At 26.6% G+C, this 21918-nt stretch overlaps 2 protein-coding genes across 3 annotated transcripts; both read left to right on the forward strand.

Moving 5' to 3' along the window:
* The first annotated feature begins 335 nt into the window (after positions 1-335).
* LOC112692196 (ribonuclease 3) lies at positions 336-7537 on the forward strand. 2 transcript variants are annotated; one of them, XM_025566784.1, is made up of 2 exons: positions 336-421; positions 3517-7537. In XM_025566784.1, exon 2 carries the CDS (start codon positions 3580-3582, stop codon positions 7360-7362), a length of 3783 nt encoding a protein of 1260 aa, XP_025422569.1. In that variant the 5' UTR covers positions 336-421; positions 3517-3579; the 3' UTR covers positions 7363-7537. The 2 variants fall into 2 exon arrangements, with proteins under 2 accessions (XP_025422569.1, XP_025422568.1); XM_025566783.1 differs by lacking the exon at positions 336-421 and adding an exon at positions 428-844.
* A 4598-nt stretch (positions 7538-12135) lies between these two features.
* On the forward strand, positions 12136-18921 carry LOC112692260. The gene is made up of 5 exons (XM_025566867.1): positions 12136-12328; positions 12829-12927; positions 13007-13131; positions 13349-13544; positions 18789-18921. Exons 1-5 carry the CDS (start codon positions 12271-12273, stop codon positions 18884-18886), a joined length of 576 nt encoding a protein of 191 aa, XP_025422652.1. The 5' UTR covers positions 12136-12270; the 3' UTR covers positions 18887-18921.
* The last annotated feature ends 2997 nt before the right edge of the window (positions 18922-21918 follow it).

The following is a 21918-nucleotide window of genomic DNA, read 5'->3' on the forward strand; positions in this document are numbered from 1 at the left end:
TGTACATATTTTATTAAATTAATAGAATAAACATCGTAGCTATTATAAAAATTAGTTATGATAATATTTCATATCTATTAAGAAAAACCGCGAAAAATATATAACCAAAATTTGATTGCAGTTCTGCATGATACATATTTGCATCGCGCATTTTCAAAGCACACAGTATAATACACTTCACGGTATAGTGTGAACTCGGCTTTATAAACGAAAGTTATGATATCTACCTATTACTGTTGTTGCTGTTGACCAATACTTACGCCGTCGTACTAGCTGTTAGTTGACGACATCTTGACGAATGTCTAAGTGTACACCCAACTTTGATATGGATTCTAAATGATAAATGTTATCTTTCATTTGAATTTTGAATATGTAATAAATACATAGATGTTCGGCAATGTGTTCTATGGATAATAAGTAGGTATGTTAGTTTCACAATTACAATATCTTTAATCGTATAGTGTAGCACTACAGCCATGGTTTATAGATTTAAGTCTATAATCTACAAACCTTACAGTGTAGCGTCGATTGGATCCATAGTAATTTCAATTATAGATAATATATTATCCTTGAGTTTACTTATTAATTAGGTACTGATAAAGAAGTCAGAATTACGCTTAACGTCGAGTGTACAGTAAAATCGATATCAACCTTACATTACAGATTACATTAAATTTGGCTACATACTACATAATATATTTCTTGTTAAATTTGTTTGATTAACTATCCGTTGATTGGTTATTCATTGTAAATCATTAAAATAAAAGTTTTCATTGCTAATAGTTCCAACGCGAAAAGGATTTGATAATGTTTCCAACACACAAACTACATTGGAAAAAAAATGGTAAGGTTTTTTAATATATCTTTAATATCTTTAATATATTAGTCGGACTGATCTCAGGTGTAGTGTTCTAGGCGGTATCCGGATATCATACCACAATTAATTTACCGCGCGACAATTCACCGTCAACATTTCACCGCATTTACAACTCACCGCGCGTACATATGTATACATTTCTTATATGATGGGCCATTAAGTTTATTCTACTGATACAAATTGATTTTCTTATCCAAAATTCTAAATTTAAAAATCACCAGATTGGCATACATGTTATACATATATATGATTATTGAATTATTGTGTCGGCATCGTCCAGTACATGTATCAACGTTTACGAGAGTGTTTCATTTTATAGTATGAATAATATATCATATATTAAAAGTGGACAGGATAAAGATAAATTAAAATTAATATATACTTGAAAAACAAGGTTTAAATGAATTAATATGGAAGTGTGAAAAATATCAGAAGATAAAATGTAAATAATTATACTATTATGTTATTATTTACCATTTAATAAATTGTACTATATCCATGACAAAATGTAATTAGTGAATTGTAAATATGGTTAATAGTAGCACAGTGAATTATCACGCGGTGAATTATCCGCAATATGTTCTTGGCGCTTTACAAAAATTATCTATAATTTGGAGTGGCTTGTTGGGTATTACAGATTAACTCCACTGATTTAAAATAATTGAGCTTTATGAAACACAGTATATCTGTAAATAGTTGTATTTAATGTGATCTTGTATTGTTGCTTTATTATCTAGGTAGTCATGCTTTATTATTATGTTGATTTAATGAAGGTATACAATTTAGTTTGTGAAAATTTTTATCTAAATAACTGATAATGACTATATGGTAAGTACTACTTTGCCATCAGATTCAAATCTATTGTTTTGGATTATATTTGGTTTAACAAACAATCGCTGTCCAAATCTTAAATTATTCAGTTCAATCGTCTTCACATGGATCCTTATCTTTTACTTTCTCATGCCTTTAAATTAAAACTTAAAGATTCCCCTTTTTGTAAACTTCATAGAGAGGAAATTATATGTGGTTTATATCACATCCTCTGTCCTTCGCTATCCACAAAACATCTTTTAATTATCCATCTAACTTCCTTAAACACTTCTTTTAATTTTTTTGCCATTCTAAAATCTAATTCTGATCAGGTTATAATTTTTATTATCTCATTTATCCAGGAGGCTGGTTTTGTCATTTAAATATTTGTATTTCAAACTATATTATTTCAAATTACTATATTTTTCTTGTTGTGTTACTATTATTGTATTATTATTATTATATTATTATAAATATTATATTTTATATTTCAAAAAACATATCAAAAAATGCATATTTTTGAATAATTCTTAATTTTTAGATTTAAGAGGTCTTTGCATATTTGTCCGAATGAACATTTTTTGTAAAAAAGTAAAATAAAAGTGTATATTTTTAAGGCAATTTTTCTTCTTTTTTAAGCGCATAAGTGCATGTATATTTAGTACTTTTTAAGAAAAATTCCGAGCCCAAGAGATAATGTATGTACAATGTACATAATAAAACAGGTGAAAAAAGGTTAAATGGATTAACATTGTTAAATGTACATAGAGATATAGAAGTTAATTGTGAAGATATTCTTAACATAATGGCTAAAACTTAACGAAAATTAGATTTAGTTATGTGATTGTTGTTGTATATTATAAGTCTTTCATAGTAAAATTTCATTTGTTTATGGAAAAAAAAGTTCTGATTTTCAAAAACACCCCCCAAAACTTTTTTCGTCACTGGTAATCAGGCCTGTATTTAGAGGGAGCACGGGTAGGCACATGTCTGGGGGCGTCAAGTCTCAGGGGCGGCAAAATATTTTAGCAAAATTAATTTTAAAAATGATGTACCTAATGAAAAAAAAATAAAACCATATAATAAAGAAAATAGTATGTTTTATTATGTTATAATTTTTTTAATTTGTTAATTAAGAAAAGTATTAAACGATTTTGATTTATAAGTTATATTTTAATATTAAAGAATCTCGATTATGGACGAAATAATATATGTTATATTATTATAATTTATTTTTTTTTCTGAGGGGGGGGCTAATAAAATAATATGCCCGGGGGCGTCAAATTTTTAAATACGGTAATTATTTTTATTTTTTAAACCCCCCCCCCAAATTTTTTTCTGCGTCTGCCCCTGTCCACTCCTGATTTTCTACATCATCTACATACACTAACAGCCCTTATTCTCAGTCATATCCATCCATCTCTTTTTTGGTCTTCTTCCTCTTTTTCCTTCAATATTCATTTTCATAACAACTCTTTCTGCTTTAGTTAATTCTCGCTAGTTCTTGAGCCTTTATACATATTCTGAATCAAATTTATATATATTTGTAAGATATAATACAGGTATAATCATTATTATAATTAAATAATATTATGAAAAGTATTAAAAACAATAATATTTATTTAATTTTAATAATGATTGATTTAATAATATTTGTTAGTACTTAATAAATTGTTATAAATATAATAATAATAATAATAATAATATAATTTATTTTAATCTAAAATATGTAATTTATCATATTCACAAAATAGTTGTTATTAAAATATATTATTTTTAGAAAAATGTTCAGTAAGAATTTGAATATATTATTTGAAATATTTTTTCAGGTTCAATAGAAGAACTATGGTAAATCAATTAGTTTGAAAAAAAATTAATTATTACCATCAAATATGAATAGCCAAACAGCATCAGTGTACGACCCATCTACGGCAATGGTGCAGCCATCGTACAACCAGTCAAACCAACCAGTTCTTTACTCTCAAAATTATTATAATAATGGATATAATATGCAGCAAGTTTCCAGTATTAATACTAGTACTTATTATAATAGTACTCCTGTAACTACATTCTCATATAACAATGTAAATGAACTTTATAATAATGGTTATATGGCATCAACAAATATTCCTCAATGTATTATCACACCTACAAATACTTTCAATACCAGTTTAAACAATTTTACACAACCTTCTACATCTTATTCATATAACAATATACAAATGTCTCAACAACTGAATGCAAATGTATATTATAGTAATGAATCATCCGATATAAAAAATAAACAATTTAGTAGTGAATATACCCAACCTAATGAGGTTCACACCAGTTTACCATATAATAATTTAAAGTCATCTAAAAGTGGACAAGATATAAAAAAAGAACCTAAAGAAATTGATGATTGGTTTAATTTAACTAATAAATTTTTGAATACTTCAGTGAATAACAATAGTCGAAAACATTCATCAACAACAAGTAGTACTTACAGTGATTCAAAACATTCTACTCGTTCTCCGTCTCCTAGACATCGATCTTATAGTAGAAGTAGTAGTCGAAGAAGTACAAAATCAAGTAACGAAATGAAAAGTAAAATGATGGAAATGAAAAAGTTGTCTACTATGTCCATTGAACAAATTATGGATATTGAAAAAAAAAAGTGGTATGAAACAGTGCCTTCAAACCTATATCTTAAAAAACCTGGTGATGATTCAAAAGTTTATGGAAATGAAGAAGTAATCAAAGTATGTGATGAATTTGAAAAAGAATTAGTTAACCGTGTTACAGAGCTAAATAAATCGAAACCCGTTTATAATAAACCCCGCAATAGTAATGTAAAAGTTCACAAACATAAATGTTCAAGAAGCTATTGTCCAGATGATGAATCTAGTTCATGCGAGGATGAAGAAGATAAAAATGATTTTTCTACATTAAAAGAGCTGGATAGAAAAAGTGCTCATCCAGATAGACTCCACCCAGAACTATGGTTTAATGAACTTGGAGAAATGAATGATGGTCCAATGTGTAAGTGTAGTATAAAATCACAGAGATCTGGTATACGGCATAATATCTATGTTGGAGAAGGACCTTTTGAACCTTGTTTACCAAATTCAAATAATGGGCACAAATTATTTCATTATAGAATTACTATAGCACCTCCAACAAACTTTTTACTCAAGTGCCCTACAGTAATTGAATGTGATAAAAAAAAATATGTTTTTGAAGGTTTTTCATTACTATCACATTATCCAGTTGCTATTTTACCTACATGCAAAGTTATCCGGTTTAATACTAATTATGCTATATTATACACCCAAGAAAAAATACCAAATAATTTTATCTGTAGAGAACTACAACTATTTTATGATTATTTATTTAGAGACATTTTGGAATTAGTTGACTTAGACTTACATGCCATAGGTAATAAAACTGGATGTCCTCAATTTCATTTTATGCCTCGCTTTACAAGACAATTACAGAATAACGGTAGACAATTACTTTCTATGCATGAAGTTCTCAAATATCTTTTGAAAAGTAACAAGTTACTTTTTGATGAGAAATCTTTAAATCATATAAAAAATATGCCTATGCATGAATGGCAAGATATAGTAGATGAATATAAAGGTATGATTGTTACGAACCCTTTAACTAAGCCATATTCAATACGTGTTGATCAATTAGATAGAGAAATTGGTAATGAGACAACTGAAAAAACAGAAAATGATGGTTATCCAGTGTTAGTACATTTTGGTATTAGACCCCCTCAACTTAGTTACGCCGGTAACCCAGATTATCAAAAAGGTTGGCGTGATTATGTAAAATTTAGACATCTCTTAGCAAATATGCCTAAACCATCACCGGAAGATAAAAGAAAACTAGAAATCAAAGAAAGAGACCTACAAGAAATGAGATCTCATAATAAAATGAAACGTGGAGTAACTGCTGCGGTTTCTAGTAAAGGATTTTACAAAACTGGACTCATGTGTGATATTGTTCAACATGCTATGCTTTTACCTGTACTAGTGTGTCATTTTAGATTCCATAAATCTCTAGAATATCTTGAAGAAACAATAGAATATAAATTCAAAAATAAATATTTACTTCAGCTTGCATTAACTCACCCTTCATACCGAGAAAACTTTGGTACTAATCCTGATCATGCAAGAAATACTCTTACAAATTGTGGTATAAGACAACCAGAATACGGAGATAGACGAATTCATTACATGAATACAAGAAAAAGAGGAATAAATACATTAATTAATATTATGTCACGTTTTGGTAAAAAATCTGAAATGGAATCAAATATAATGCATAATGAACGTTTAGAATTTTTGGGAGACGCTGTGGTTGAATTTGTTTCTTCTATTCATTTATTTAATATGTTTCCAGACATTGAAGAAGGAGGATTAGCAACATTTCGAGCAGCTATTGTGCAAAATCAACATCTTGCTGTTTTAGCAAAGACATTGAAATTAGATGATTTTATGTTGTATGCTCATGGTTCAGACTTGTGCCATGAATCAGAACTTAAACATGCAATGGCTAATTGCTTCGAAGCTTTAATGGGAGCGCTATTTTTAGATGGAGGTATAGAAGTAGCTGATCGTGTATTTGGTAAAACGTTCTATAAGGATTCACCTGAATTACTTGATATTTGGGTGAATTATCCTAAACATCCTTTGCAAGAACAAGAACCTGACGGTGATCGTAAATGGATTAAAACATTACCATTACTTCAAAAACTAACCAAATTTGAAGATTCTATTGGCATTAAGTTTAATCATATAAGACTTTTAGCTAGAGCATTTACTGACAGAAGTGTTGGATTTACAAACTTAACTCTTGGTTCAAATCAAAGACTCGAATTTCTCGGGGATACTGTTTTACAATTAATAGCATCAGACTATTTATATAAATATTTTCCTGAACATCATGAAGGTCACTTGTCTTTACTTCGTAGTTCTTTAGTAAATAATAGAACTCAATCTGTTGTATGTGATGATTTAGGTATGGTAAATTATGCACTTTATGCTAATCCAAAGGCAGAATTGAAAACCAAAGATAGAGCTGATTTATTAGAAGCATTTCTTGGTGCGTTATACATTGACAAAGGGCTTAAACACTGTCAAGTTTTTTGTAATGTATGTTTCTTTCCTCGTTTGCACGATTTTATTTTGAAACAAGATTGGAATGACCCAAAATCTAAATTACAACAATGTTGTTTAACTTTGAGATCAGTTGATGGAGGTGAACCAGATATACCTGTATATAAAGTAATAGAGTGCATGGGACCAACTAATGGTCGAAAATATACAGTAGCTGTGTACTTTAAAGGTGTAAGGTTATCTCAAGCAAACGGTCATAGCATTCAACGAGCTGAAATGAATGCTGCCAATAGTGCTTTACAAGTATCCAAAGATCTCTTTCCACAACTTGATCATCAGAGACGAGCAATATCAAGAAGTCTACGTCATCAATGTTCAGATGGGCAAGCAAATATTGTTGACATCATGAAGTTGTTAGAATCAAATCCTTCAAAATTTGAATCGAACCTAAGTACATTAGATTTAGCCAAAAGAAAACTTCATAGAAAACTGTTAGCTGTATTATTTAAGACCAATGAGGAACCAGATTTTGATGAACCTTGTAAAAACAAAAAACAGAAAACAAAATAAAAAATTGTTATCCAACTTTATATTAAACATTATTATTTAGTATATGAATATTTTATACACCTGAATAAGAAACTCAATGATTATACCCATTATACTTGTATTAATTATACTATGATTTATTTTGAATTGGGTTGTATACAATTTTAGTCTCAAACAATATAATGCTTATTGTGTATTGTGTCCAATTTATTTATTTTTAATTTAACTATATCTATTAATAATTAATCTTTAAATTAATGAAATGATTGATAAGATAAATAGTATGTGTACTTTTTAAAGTAGTACTATTAAAATTATTTATTGATAGTAGTTTTATGATAGACTAAATTTAAATTATTTAACAAACTAAAAACTAATTTAATAATGTTAATAACATATTTTATTTTATCATTAATTATTTATTTAATTATCAATCTGTTTTATACAAGAGAACTATATTACATTTTTTATTAGGATGTTAAATGTTGTTAAATATTTATCCTTTTATTACTTTAAACAATAGTATTTTAAGTATTGTAATTATGTATTACAATAATTATATAATAACTATTAGTCATTATATTATATTATACTACAAATCTATGTAAAATCAGCCCTTTTTTTCATATCTATTATTGTTTTTATTATTTTTCTAGTTTTTAATTTTTACAATTGTTTTGGAATGAACCACAGTAATTTACATTTTTGATTTGATTATACTAATTTTACTTACTGAACTTACTGATAATTAATTTTATGTTTATTGATTATAATGACAAATTTTTATTATAATGTGTTGGGATGTTTATGAAATTGTATATTTTTTATTGATCCAATTAGAACCTGATCAGGTACAAATCTGATTCATGTACTACTAATTAAAATAATACAATTTTTATTTTGCTCATTTTATGGTTTTACATTTTAAATGCATATTTTTAATATCTTAAGAATATAAATGCATATTTCAGTACATTTTTGAATTTTTTTTAATAAAAATTCAAATTAATGGGTAGATAAATGGTAAATTATCGAACCATATAATTGTTTTTGTGTCATATATATTTAGAATCAAATTTGGTCAAATTAAAAAACAATTTTATCACAATGTATTACTACTATTGTTGTAAATTAGTTTATAGGTTTGATGATATTTTTTATCAATTTAAGCCTCGAAAACTATGGTCATTGGTTTACAGTGATGACAATGATACAAACTGTATTGCTGTTACGAAACTTGGTGAAAAATTGAAACTTCATGGTATAAAGTGATACCTGGAACATTGATTTATCAACTAAATATAATAAATACTTTTTGATTTAAGCACTATCTTATGATTTGGGTTAAGCTATAAATGGTAATGCCTTTTTTTGTCAAAAAAATGATATAAAGATCATTTTAAAATCAAAATATGTTATATTTCATTTTTAAACAAATGGATGAACATAGTTTATTTTATATTTATCCTTAAAATTGTATTTTTTTTTTTTTGCTATATTTTCTCTTTTAACATTTCATTTAATTAAAATGTATTTAAACTGTAGGTAAAAATATTTTTAATATATATATATTTTTTTAATGCTTTATTTTAAACACCATAAAATTCCTCTTTTTGATTTTTTTCACGTTTTAAATATTTTTTTTATTATTTATGTATCTAGTTTCAAAATGCAAACCTAAAATATGATTAGAAATCAATAAAAAATAGCACCATTTAACAAAAATGTCTTTTTTATGATTTTTAATATTTGAAAAACTTAACGTCATATTGAAATGTTAATCTTGCATCGTCTTAAACACATAAAACCACACATTTATACGCAAATTAAATTTCAAAAATAAAATGTTTAAGTTGACATATCTTTGTGTGAAGGGAAGAACTTTTACAAATATAAGATAGGCAATTATGATGAGTAGGGCCCAATGATGTCACGCTTCTTTTTTTAAATGCTCATTACTTATTGAATAATGTGAATAGAAACGTAAAACCTATACCATTATTCTTAAAATTTAACATTCTTTCGAATAAAAAAAAACATATTTTTTGTGTTGTGTGCTCCTTTAATATTTACTGTTATGTGTTTAGTGTAGAACTAGATAACGAATAACTGCGGAGGTTCTTGACTAATTCCAAAGGGGAGGAGGGCGAAATATTTTTTAAAAATCAAATACAACCTTCAAAAATTGTAATCATAAAAAAAAAATTTTGTTAAATTTAAAATTTTATTTCATGTAATATAAGTTCTTTTTCGGACTTGTAATAAAATACTTAAAATAATGTAAAACATAAATATATTATCAGGTTTTTGCTATAATATAATATTGGGTTATCGCCCCTCCCCTTTTTCTGTAGGATCGACACTATAAAATAAGTTATATTTGTCATTAAATAAAACGGTTTTTGAATAAAAAAATATCCTACGATAAAATGACTTTTTTTGTAATCCTGCCTTGGGTGTCACAAAAATGTAATATTTCGGCTATAAACAGGAGCGAATAGGCCCACTGGGATACAGCATAGGTCGTTACGCACATAGCGTAAAATATTATTATAATAAATTTAAATTTAAAATATACGTTGCATTCAGTGACGTACATTCAATCTTGCTCTGGGGGGGGGGGGGGTTAACAAAAATAATCGTTATATTTTTATTTTCGTTGCACAGTTAAATAAGATAAATAACTGCTATAAATAGATATTATTTTATACAACTTTTTTACCAATTTACAGTTTACTTTTAAATTACAGTAAATTAATAGCTATTGGAATATAAAAACACCATAGTTAATAAAATTTTTCAAACACCTATCAATATAATTATTTAATTTTCATAATATTTGTATAATTGTATATTTTAAGTTCAAAGCGTAATAATGAAACTACGAATATATTACAGGTCATCAATAATAAAATAATTTTTTTTTTTTGGCCCCGAGGGGGTTTGAACCCAGACCCTCCCGTATGTACGCAACTGATTACATCGTTTTTGAATTTAATTACAAGTTACTACCAATCGTTTGATGATTTAGTTGCTCAAACTTTGCAATCAAAAGGCATTTCATTAAATAATTGCATTGGGAATTCGACCGATGAGCCAGAAATATGCAAAAACAATACTTAGAATTAGTTAAAAAAAAAATGGAAGACTTAGCTTCTAATCAAGTTCACGTATAGTGTGTTAAACATGTTCTAAATTTAGTAATAATTTAATGCAATGAAAACAATTAATGAAAAATTTAACTCAATGAATCCTGATAAAGCACATACTTTACTTAAAGAAGAGTTGTCTAAACGAGAACAACGATACGGACCATGCCGTCCCGAAGGGGGGTTTTGGGGAGGTCTCTCCCCAACGAAAATACCAGTCGGCGGTCGGACTTGTTTCATTATAACCTAGAAGGCCCTAATTTTACTTACGGAAAACAAATATTACATATTTCGTATTACAGTGTATACACGAATAAAATATAGGTACCTATAGAACTACTTATTATACAATATAAAATATTATTATATACATAATTAGTATATATATATAATTAAATTGTCAATTTTAAGAACGTGCGACACTGACAAATGTATACATATTAAAAAGTAAAAATACAACTACATATAGTTAATTATATTACATACATTGAGTAAAAAAATTGTAGTCGGTATTTTTCATATTATTCACCCCCTCTTATCTTCATCTTCGGGACGGCCCTGATACAGACAAATTTAATTTGGACAAAGAAGAATTTTCATGAAAAAAATTCTTGCAATGAGTGTTCAAATAGTATCCATTACTGTTATACTATTTTGTTGAGATATTATTTGTATTGTTCATTATCATTGGCTCATAAGTGTACATTAAGTTTTGTTGATATCACAAGTTTCGTGCGAACGATCGTTTTCCAAACTAACTTAAATACATAAAAAACCGGCAGCGTAATACAATTACATCTTCACATCAGGCATAATTTATTATTATAAGCACAGAAAAGATTTATATAGAAACTCAAATACAAGATAGTTATTGACAAATTTGTAATTAAAAATAAACGTCTCAAACCATTATTAATTACCTAACCTCTTTAATTTAATTATTATATCTATAATCTATATTATATACTATGTATTACTGATTAATTTTCAAATTATTCATTAAAAGTTTTATAAAATGTTTATGAATTATAATTGTCTATTTTTATTTTTCCATAAATGTGGAACAGTTCGAGAATTGGTTAGGTACAGTTTCACAAGTACAATCAGTTACAATAAAAGTGAATTAATCGAGTTGTCTTATAGTTCATAAAACAAAATAAATAAGTATTCATTAGGTACCTACTATCTTATGGCATTCTGCCTGAATGGAAATGTTAGTTTCAAACTTGTAAGTTGTATACAAAATAGTAAAAGTTAGATCCTTAATTTAGTTGTAATAGTAGGTACATAATATTAAATAAATTTGTTGTTTAAAAAAAAGGTGAAGTGGAGATGTTTAGTAATACCTTGGTTAAGGTAATTTTTTGGGGATATTGAAAATTTAAATGTTTGCTGTTAGAATACATTTTTCCTGAGCCGGCCAGAGCACGCCCTATCTACCCCTGGATATAGATAAAACGTTGTTTTATTATGTGTAGGGATTTTGAAAAGCACATTTTCTATAACTGCCTATATAATAGCACCGAACAACAATAACAATAGTGGCAATTTATAAATGTTTGTTATATTAGTAGATAATAATAGTAGCTGATAATACTCAATGTGCGTGATTGTACACAAAAAATAAAAATGATAAATTTATATAATGAATAATGATAACATAGATAACACTGTACACACCACTGTCACACAACCTAAAATCTGTCGATGTGTCCGCGAAAATTTCTATTCGTACTTGATTTGAATTTAAAATTGTTTTTTGATTGAAATTTTTTATGCAATGTCTATATCAAATATTTCGGACATAATCAATACACTACCAATTTTGAAAGAAGATGGTAAGGTTTAATAATATCACAATCAAAATTCACATTTATCTCTTATTTGTTTTAAAATGTCAACTGAATTGTACAATTTTTCTTATAACATGTACGGGAATTTATTTTCTATATGTTACTGTTGTTGTACTTTACCAATTTAAATATAATTGTACTTACTAGTAACATGTAATTGGGTTTAAATACTTTTAACAAAATTATTCCTATTATGAATATCAAGATTTTTATACTTAATCAGATTTTAAACATTGAAAAAATTAATAACAAAAATCTATCAAGTTTCAATCCATTTTCATTAGAAGCTCTGATGTTGGTATTTATTTCATCTTCATTAAATATTTTGCAAATTTGATATAAGTATTATTTTAATTGAATATGTATCCCAACCAGTTTCAAATCCATTAAGTTTAAAATATATTTATTATTAATATTCTTTGCATATAATACATTTTAATTACAATAATTATAAAAAATAGAAATAAGAGAATATTTGTTTACAGAATACTTTTCTCAATTTATTACGAATAAAAAGGGAAATAAATTTAAAGTTAATATTGTGCAGCTTTCTGTTGATGAACAGTTGGGAAAATTAAATAAAGGTAAAAAAAATATTTATTAATTCAAAATGATTCATATATTTCATTATTTATATAATTACTCAAAGAAACTGTATTTTAGGGTTACAATATGTTGAAGAACTTATATGTGATATAACTTATGAAAACCACGAAGAATTATTTAATCAAGTAATGTGGATTGAAAATTTGGAATCTGTAATTGATGAAATATTGTTACAAATTCAAGTAAATATTTACTATTTAATGCATGAATTATTACAGTATAATTTAACTATATAAAATTAAATATATTTATTTGATTTATTACTTTATAAAAAACAATAATATTATTCTATCAAATGGTGGTTACCTAATAATTTTAAAATTGAATATATGATATACCTTATATTTTAACTTACACACATAATTTAAAAATAATAACTATATATTATTTTTGTTTTAGAACTTACAGTCTTCAATTGAACTCTTAAAGTGTAAAATAATTGATTTATTTGTCCAAGTTCAAACACAAGTTATTATACTAAATAGATTGCATGCTATTTGTGATTTATTGAGAAAAATTATGAGAACTCAAAGTCTTACATTACAAGTTTTAGATAAAGAAATAATGTTATCGTCCAATTTTATGTTTGAAATTAGTAAGTATTTTATTAAATTATCATTAAAAAGGTTAAGTATCTCATAAAGTATAGGAATTTAAAAAATAGTTATGAAATTAGATGGTTATTTTTTTTAAAAAACATTATTTATAAATTCTAAATTCTATTAGAATATGGTTAATATATTAATCATTTGCCAATAATAAGACTAGGCTTGAGATAATGGACATACACATTATGTATAAGACTACTTGTATTGGTTGGTTAAATATTGATTAATAATATTAATATTAAGTTCATTAGCAGCAAAAAAAATATTATTTAATATACATTAACCAATTGAGTTGGATTTAGTATTTTAGTAGAGTAAGATACTTTTTTCATCAGTTTCTATTATATAATTTAAAATAAATTCATCCTTTTCCTAAGTAACAATTCTTAAAAGAAACTTTATCTTATATTTATAATGCGATGCTCCACTTATCCTATTACCTACTAATCTTATGAATATATAATATTTACAATGACTACTATCAGTGAGTGAGTAATAGGGTGAAAAAAATTATATTCATATAGTTATTTTTTTGTGAATACCGATCACACTATGTTTTCAATTAAATTAGGTAATCTTATTTTTGATCGGCCTGGTTCAAAGAATACTACGATCCCACACATAACCAACTCCCAATATTTATATTATGGCACTGCTCGGTCCAAGACTGGCACCCAGCTCGTGCAGATCTCTAATAGGTACTATAAACATTGTTTGCATTCATTATTAGAATTTATATAAAAATATTGAATATTGATACTTGATCTAAATGTTTTTATTTTAAAATGCTGTCATTTCTGTCATTTATTTCGATTATCATCGTAGACCGCAGTTCGGGAATTCGTAATGTGGATGATGGGTGGGCGGTCGCGATAGTGCAACAACGCGATTATGGAATACTCACACTAACGTTAATTTACTTTTCACATATTGAAACTGCTCAAATATAAATGATATACGAAATGCCTATATATTACTTCTAAAAAAATACTATTTTACCAATCCCTAAAGTGTTTTGTATACATTTATAACTATTGGTTTAATTTTGAAGAAAACTACAAATTATAGTTGTGAGTAGTTGAAAATAAATTTTTGAATATATTCTAAAAAGTTATGTTAGCTCTTTATTATTTATAATAAATATTAGATATACTCCCGATTTTTTTATTACATTTGTTTTACGTTGGTAGTCAGGACTGATCTTCATTTATTTGATTTCTTTTTGTATTACTTTTTTATTTAAGTTAGATTTTTATATTTTACTATTCTTTTCATTTTTTGCAATTTGTTGTAAATAAATGTATAATATTGTATAATATAATGTATATATTAATAAACATTCTCATGAGCAAAATAACTCATTCATTTGTGCACTAAGCCAACGTCTAATCACCAAATTTAATAATTCAGATGTTACCAAACGTTTTTTTAGGCCTAAACAGTATATCATGTTTTTGCATTATCAAAAGGACTATAACGAGGGCTTTATTTTTTTTTCATTCGAAATAAACCTATCCCTTGCATGTTTTTATTTATAATAATTCATGAATATTTGAAATTCAAATATGGAAACTTAAATTAATAATTAATAATTAGGTATTTCTATTGTCAATAAATTTGGAACTGAACAAAAAAATTGTAGTATTCTATTCCTCATTTTTTTCCTACGAATTATTGATAAATTATTTTTTCACATAAAATTAACGGATAAGTATAGTATAAATAAAAGATTTTATGTAGCAAATAAAATGTTCATCTTCTGTCAGTATATTTTAAATTTAGTGATTCACGTAATTTCAGATTATCAGCTTCTATTGATTACAACTTCTATAACTATCTATACTTCTATACACTGTTAAATCCATATAGTAATCAGATTATACATTCAATTCATAAACTAAGACTAATTACATATTATTCAAATGATTCATCCAATTGGTGTAATAACTCATATGTATAAATAATATATTCTTATCGTAGATAAAATACGTTAACTAAATAAATAATTAAAAATTATCAATTGGTTATTTTATATTTTAATTTATAGTTGAATTACATAAATAAGGCTTTCCCATAGGCTCTAAGAAGATATTGATTTTATTTATGGATGTAATTTTATTTTTATTTTTATATTTATAACATTATTTTGATGATGTCATATTTTTATTACTCCTATGATTTTTTTTTTCATAGGAGATAATATAAAAATATAGAAACATTCGAGTATTTGTTGATTAGATTTAAAACCATTGGTAATAATTTAATTCAAAAATCTGTTAAAACTGTTACAGCCTTAAATTAATTTTAGATTGTATTAAAATAATATGTTATACTTTATAAATACGCAAATGATATCACTGGATGTGTATTTAAATGTGCAATTATATTTGAATATTTCTAGTAAATAAATAGGATAAAAAAATGTCATGCATTATTTCTAATATGTAAAATACCAATTTTGAACCATTATTTATCGAAGCGTAATAAAAAAAAACTTCTTTTTTAGGTTAGTTTCGAGTTGTTTTATTTTTTCGAAATCGATATTATGAAAATAGTATTCAAAATCTTGGTATGTGTTCTAAAAGTAAATTAAATTATTTTTAATATATATGAATAACTTTGCGTATTTTCATTTTTCTCATTATTAAAAAGTCGTAAAAACAATTCTAATCTAATTTAAAACATTGTATACCTTGTACCTAATGACTACATCTAATATCGATGACTAAGTATCTATTTAGTATCAAATATTTGATAATCTACATTTAATAAGATTGAAGCATGGTCAAATTACGTTGTTCTTGTACCTTGTATGGATAGGGGCAAGCCCAGATTAAGAGAGGGGGCCATGGCCTTGGTCCGCAACGGATATCAAACAACAATGGGCGGCCCCAGTCTGATAATATTTTTGATCTTTATATTAAATCACAAATATTTGGATAAAATACAATAACGTTTTCTATAGGCTATAGTACATCAATAATGGATAATATGTTATAATTATGCTATCATAATATCGACATTATCGTCTATTTTTAGCAGTATAATAATGGTAAGGTCAAATTTATACAACTTTCGGAACACCCGAGTACAGTGAACAGGGCCGGTGAGAGAATGAAACAGGAATGGCTAGAGTTCCAAAGCCCATGCTTCTGAGAGGGCCCTTCACCTCAGCCTTTTATTTAAAATTATTTTATAATCTCATTCGCCGTAGCGTAAGATGAAAATTTAAATATTTTTATAATTATAAATTATACACAAGTAGTACTCGTATATCTTGGCCAAACAAGTGTATATAAAGGAGACCTGGAATTAATTAACCCCGGGTTCCTCAAAAGTTCTCGACGGCCCTGACAGTGAATACCGTCGTTGACAATTACGAATTTACGATGGTTGAAATATTATTACTGGGGCTGGGATTTTAATGCTCTAAAAAAATGCAAAAATGACTTAAGAATTATAAAAATGCACTTTAAAAATACGTTAAAAAATATATTTATTATAATTTAAAAAAGATATTATAAAGATCTTGTTGCCTTACATATTTAATTATATTTATTTAACATAATATTATTATACCTATTTGTTTAACATTTACATTTTATTTAACTTTTGAAACGTGCAAATTTTGATCAAAAGCCGAAACGCGTGATAAAATAGCCTAATATTTAAAAATTAATAGATAAATTCTAAAAAATGCTCTAAAAACTTTAAAAATGTCATAGTAATACCAAAATAAGTCCCTATAAATGCATTTAAAATTAAATTTATTTTAAAATGTAAAATAAAAATACATTAAATTAATCAGTATCAGATGAAATACATTTTCTGCTTACGGACCTCGTGTTAGGACATAAGAAAAAAATATGCATTTGTATCAAATTCATCATCAGAAACTGATTCAGAACTTAAATTTATTCAATTTTCTCTAACATTTCACTCATGATTTGATAAACAGTGACACAGAACTGCATAGTGATATGCGCTTACATAGGTCACAAAGTTTTTCTTGCGCTGCGCTGCCCTACACTGTGCTGTGCTATCTGCTACTCTATGTGCGCCCGGCCTAACGGTTGCACACTCGGAGATATCTAGACGCCCTTGATTCGTTTCTATCGTTCGATCGCCGTCATTGTTAATCAAAGTCGGTGACTGCCGCCTTGTTTACAGATGATTATAAAAACAAAACCTTATTAACCGTTGTGTATTATATTAAATATTATGATAATCGTATTATAGATCATACACTGTCAAATAACTACGTATAACAGTGCCGTAACGCGTCGGCATACCCAACACTCCTCGTGGAAAAGACACATGCGCAATAAAAACTAGTTTTCGTCCTAGCACTCCAAAAGTCTATAGTTATAAAAATATATAAAATAAAATATAGTTATAAAATTGTTTTTGATCATAAAAAATATACCTATCTTATTTAGTTATGATTTATTAATATAGTTCGCTAAAATTGTTTGGCCCCGGATCCAAAGTTATAAGTTATAAATAAGGAAAATAAATAGTTAATAAAAAACGAACGGTACTAGTTTGCGCACAAATACCAAAAAGACAACTTGTTTGGGCACAAAAGTATCACTCGTTTGGGAACAGTCGAGTCGTAATCATACACATGGTTTGCGCACAGTTACCTTTTAGACTTTAATAGTTTAATACCTTGCATATTAATATTTCTTTATTATTAAAGTCGATTATAACACAAGTTTCAGTTGAACATTTTAATTGGCATTACGTTTATTAAATACATACTATATTATAAATTAACTCATAAATGAATGTATACTATATATTAATATAATATTCCCCCATGTATAGAAAGTACTTCTATACTCTATACTAAAGATGGCAATCGTGGTAATGAAATGTGCCAACAATTATTTGATTTATTTTCTCCTTCCTGCATGTCACTAAATTCTAAAAATTAATATGTGAATAATTTATGAAAAATCATTACTTAAGTATTGGTTAATTTGCCTGATGTGATTTTTGTTGTTATACACTTGATGCCAATTAATTTGTATTCGTTTTATAATTTGTTACTTTCAATGTAATGCAATGCACTACTCCATTCATATGTTGATCAATTTATTAAATCATATTTAATAAAATTAATTTGCTCGAAAATAATAACACGTGTGAATATGATAAATAAAAATTGACAAAAATATCCAATGCCTAATATATATAAATATATGTGCGTGTACTTTATTTTTCAGGAGAATTAATGGAAGATAAGGATTTGAAAGAAATCACATTTTTAAGTAAAGATTTGATTAAACTAAGTAATTTATGTGAAAAAAATCTGTTGGGTTGAAATGAAATAATTTTATTGTTGTAAATTTATATTGCTGGTTGATATTTTTTATGATTGTTAATTTAAATAATATATTTTTGTATTATGTTATTGAAAAATGTATAAACATTTTGGTATTAAATTTGTTATTTATTCCCGTATTATGAAAATAAAATTCACATCATGTAGTGAGATTATAAGTGCATTTCAGATCTAATTATACTTAAAAATTATTAAATATGGAAAAAACAATATTTTATTTTTGTTTTTATTTATTTAAGAGCTTTCAGTAAGAACTATTATAGCTCAACAATTAAATGCAATAGCTTGAAAATCAATTACGACAATTGTACAAAATTAGACATAGTTCATTATTATACAACATTATATAACAAACTGAAAATTACAGCAATTTAAAATAATAATAAGTAATGATTAGGGCTCGGAAGTTGATGACCTTAACCCTTCGTTAGGCGCGTGGTCTACAATTGTAGATCAGCTATAAATATTGACAATTTTAGTATTTATAAAAAAATTGCAGCACCTTATACTTTATAGTAGCTGTTGTTTATATATACTAGTGTGTGATCAGTATTATTGTGACCGTTGACGAGCGCTGTGTAACGAAACATATCAACAATATTCCGAGTGGTCTACAACTGTAGGCCACGCGACTTACTATGTTATATTTTTTTATAAATTTGCAAAATTCATTTTTTTTTTAATCGGATAAAGTTATATAATATGTTATTATTATTAATATACCTGTTGGGTCATGACATTTTATTTTATATAAATTATAAAATCTGATTATACTTTATATCAATATTATGGAATTTAGTTTACAAGAGGAAATTATTACTAAGAAAAATAAGCACCAAAACTCATATACACTATCATTTCCTATAAAGAAATTAAAGTTATAATACCTATATTTATTCGACGATAACTAGTAAAAAAATATAAAAATGTATTTTAATTTTGTTTCGGATCTTTTGTAAACATGTCAATTTAAGATATCTATAGTTTTCAGACTGATTGGAAGGTAATTGGGTAAGTAGTTCTAAAAATAAAAATGTCATGAAAGAAATTATAATAATTTCACTATAAAAAAGTTAACTGTATTTTCTTCAAATATTCATGGATTATTTTGGATATTTCAATGCTCATACGATTATAGTAATTTACATTATTAATATAAACAAAAATAATTAAAATTAATTGAATTAGTCATAAATTAAAATGGTCTACAAGTGTAGACCACGCGCCTGAATAAGTAACAATATACCTCGCGCCTAACGAAGGGTTAAAAATATTAAAAAATTATCTAAAAAATATGCATATATGGCATAAAAATTACAAAAAAATTTCTTAAAAAATGACCTAAAAATTATAAATATTCGTTATAAATTAATAAAAATGAATTTTTTTTAAATATTATACTCTATTTTACTATCACATAAGATAAGATAAGAAGTGAACTAGTGTGAAATCAGTTAAAATGGCTAAAAATGTTGGAAAATGACCTAAAAATGTCAAACAATTACTTAAAAGGTAATTAACAACAACAAATGCAAAATAAAAATTAGTTATTTGGATTCACATGCTAATGAAACACATTTGTGGCCAGAAGAACATCGTCTAAAAAGTTCCAAAAAAAAAATGCAAAATGCATCAACTTCCGTGCTCTAGTAATAATATAGTAATAAAATAATAATATGTTGTCACAATAAGAGTGAGAAAATAATATCAATAGGGATTATAATTGTTCGAGAGAAATTTATTCAAAGAGAACGTAAGAGATTATTGATGTTTTTTTTTTGCGGGACGAAAATAGGAAAAAAAATAATTTTTGAACTATTTATTAATTTGATTTTAAGAAAATGGTATAGAAATAAAAGACATAAAAGATTAGAGTAATTCGTTTAAATCCATTTTTAATAGGATTGGTAATGGGTAAATTATAGCTTTTAAATCGCTGAGAAATTATAGAGTGTCTCAAAAAGAACGCAGGATTTAAATCTGATATAAAATTAATTTATTTCTTTTAAAAAGATACCAAATATATCATTCTCTTCAGAAGGAGTTAAGACTTAACAATGAAAAATAAAACAATATCGGGCATATGACCCTTTTTACTAGCCCTGCAGAAGATTATTCTATCCATAAAATTTACCATCACATGATCACACATTGCCCTATCAAGTTCGTTGAGGACACGACGAATTTCTTACTCAAGTTCCAAGACATTTCGAACTTTGTTCTAGTAAACTCGTGACTTAGTGTATCCCTATAAGAAAAAATCACACGGCGTCAAGTCGCAAAATCGAAGTGGGTAGCTTTAGTCTCTACGCAATGAGATTAGTCTGTCCAGAAACTTCTCACGCAGCAGAGTGATTGTTTCTCTTGAAATGTGACAAGTTGAAACCAAAAATTTTTGATGTTCATTTGATCTAAATATGACCAAAGAAAATTACTGACCTCAGTAGGTATTCTGGTATGGTTACAACAAGACGGCGCAACTTCAAGAGAAACAATCCCTCTGCTGCGTGAAAAGTTCCTGGACATACTAATCTCATTGTGTGGCCAAAGCTACCCACCTCGATCTTGCGACTTGACGCTGTGTGATTTTTTCTTATAGAGATACACTAAGTCATGAGTTTACCAGAACAGAGTAGCTTTTAAATCAATGCAAAATAAAGGCATTGGGCATTTTGTGATACGATGTATAATATTAGTGACTCGAATAACTTCGTCACCTATATCTGTTAAACTGGCTTGTATATCTTCAAGAGTAGTAGACGGGTGGAGGTACCTGATAAATATGGTGTATGCTTTCAACTATTTAGGCAAGTATGAGTGAAATTCGATCTGTTCATTATCGGTTAGGTATTTATAAACTAAATTATCATTAGTTATGCCGTCAGTGAGAATAATCAAGTATTTTGGAGTATTTTTAAAATATATACTCCACGGAATAAAAAAATTAAATAATGCTTTTTTAAGAGTGGATAATTTGTAACCTTTAATTAGATAAAAGGGAGGTGTTTAGA

The sequence above is a fragment of the Sipha flava genome, unplaced genomic scaffold (assembly GCF_003268045.1).
Source record: "Sipha flava isolate LNK unplaced genomic scaffold, YSA_version1 71_pilon_pilon, whole genome shotgun sequence".
Taxonomy (NCBI): Eukaryota; Metazoa; Arthropoda; class Insecta; order Hemiptera; family Aphididae; genus Sipha; species Sipha flava.

Coding starts and splice junctions, on each gene's coding strand:
- LOC112692196 (XM_025566784.1), top strand. CDS start 3,580: ATGAATAGCCAAACAGCATCAGTGTACGACCCATCTACGGCAATGGTG.
- LOC112692260 (XM_025566867.1), top strand. CDS start 12,271: ATGTCTATATCAAATATTTCGGACATAATCAATACACTACCAATTTTG. Junction 12,329..12,828: donor ACCAATTTTGAAAGAAGATG/GTAAGGTTTAAT, acceptor ATTTGTTTACAG/AATACTTTTCTCAATTTATT. Junction 13,132..13,348: donor AAATATTGTTACAAATTCAA/GTAAATATTTAC, acceptor TTTTTGTTTTAG/AACTTACAGTCTTCAATTGA.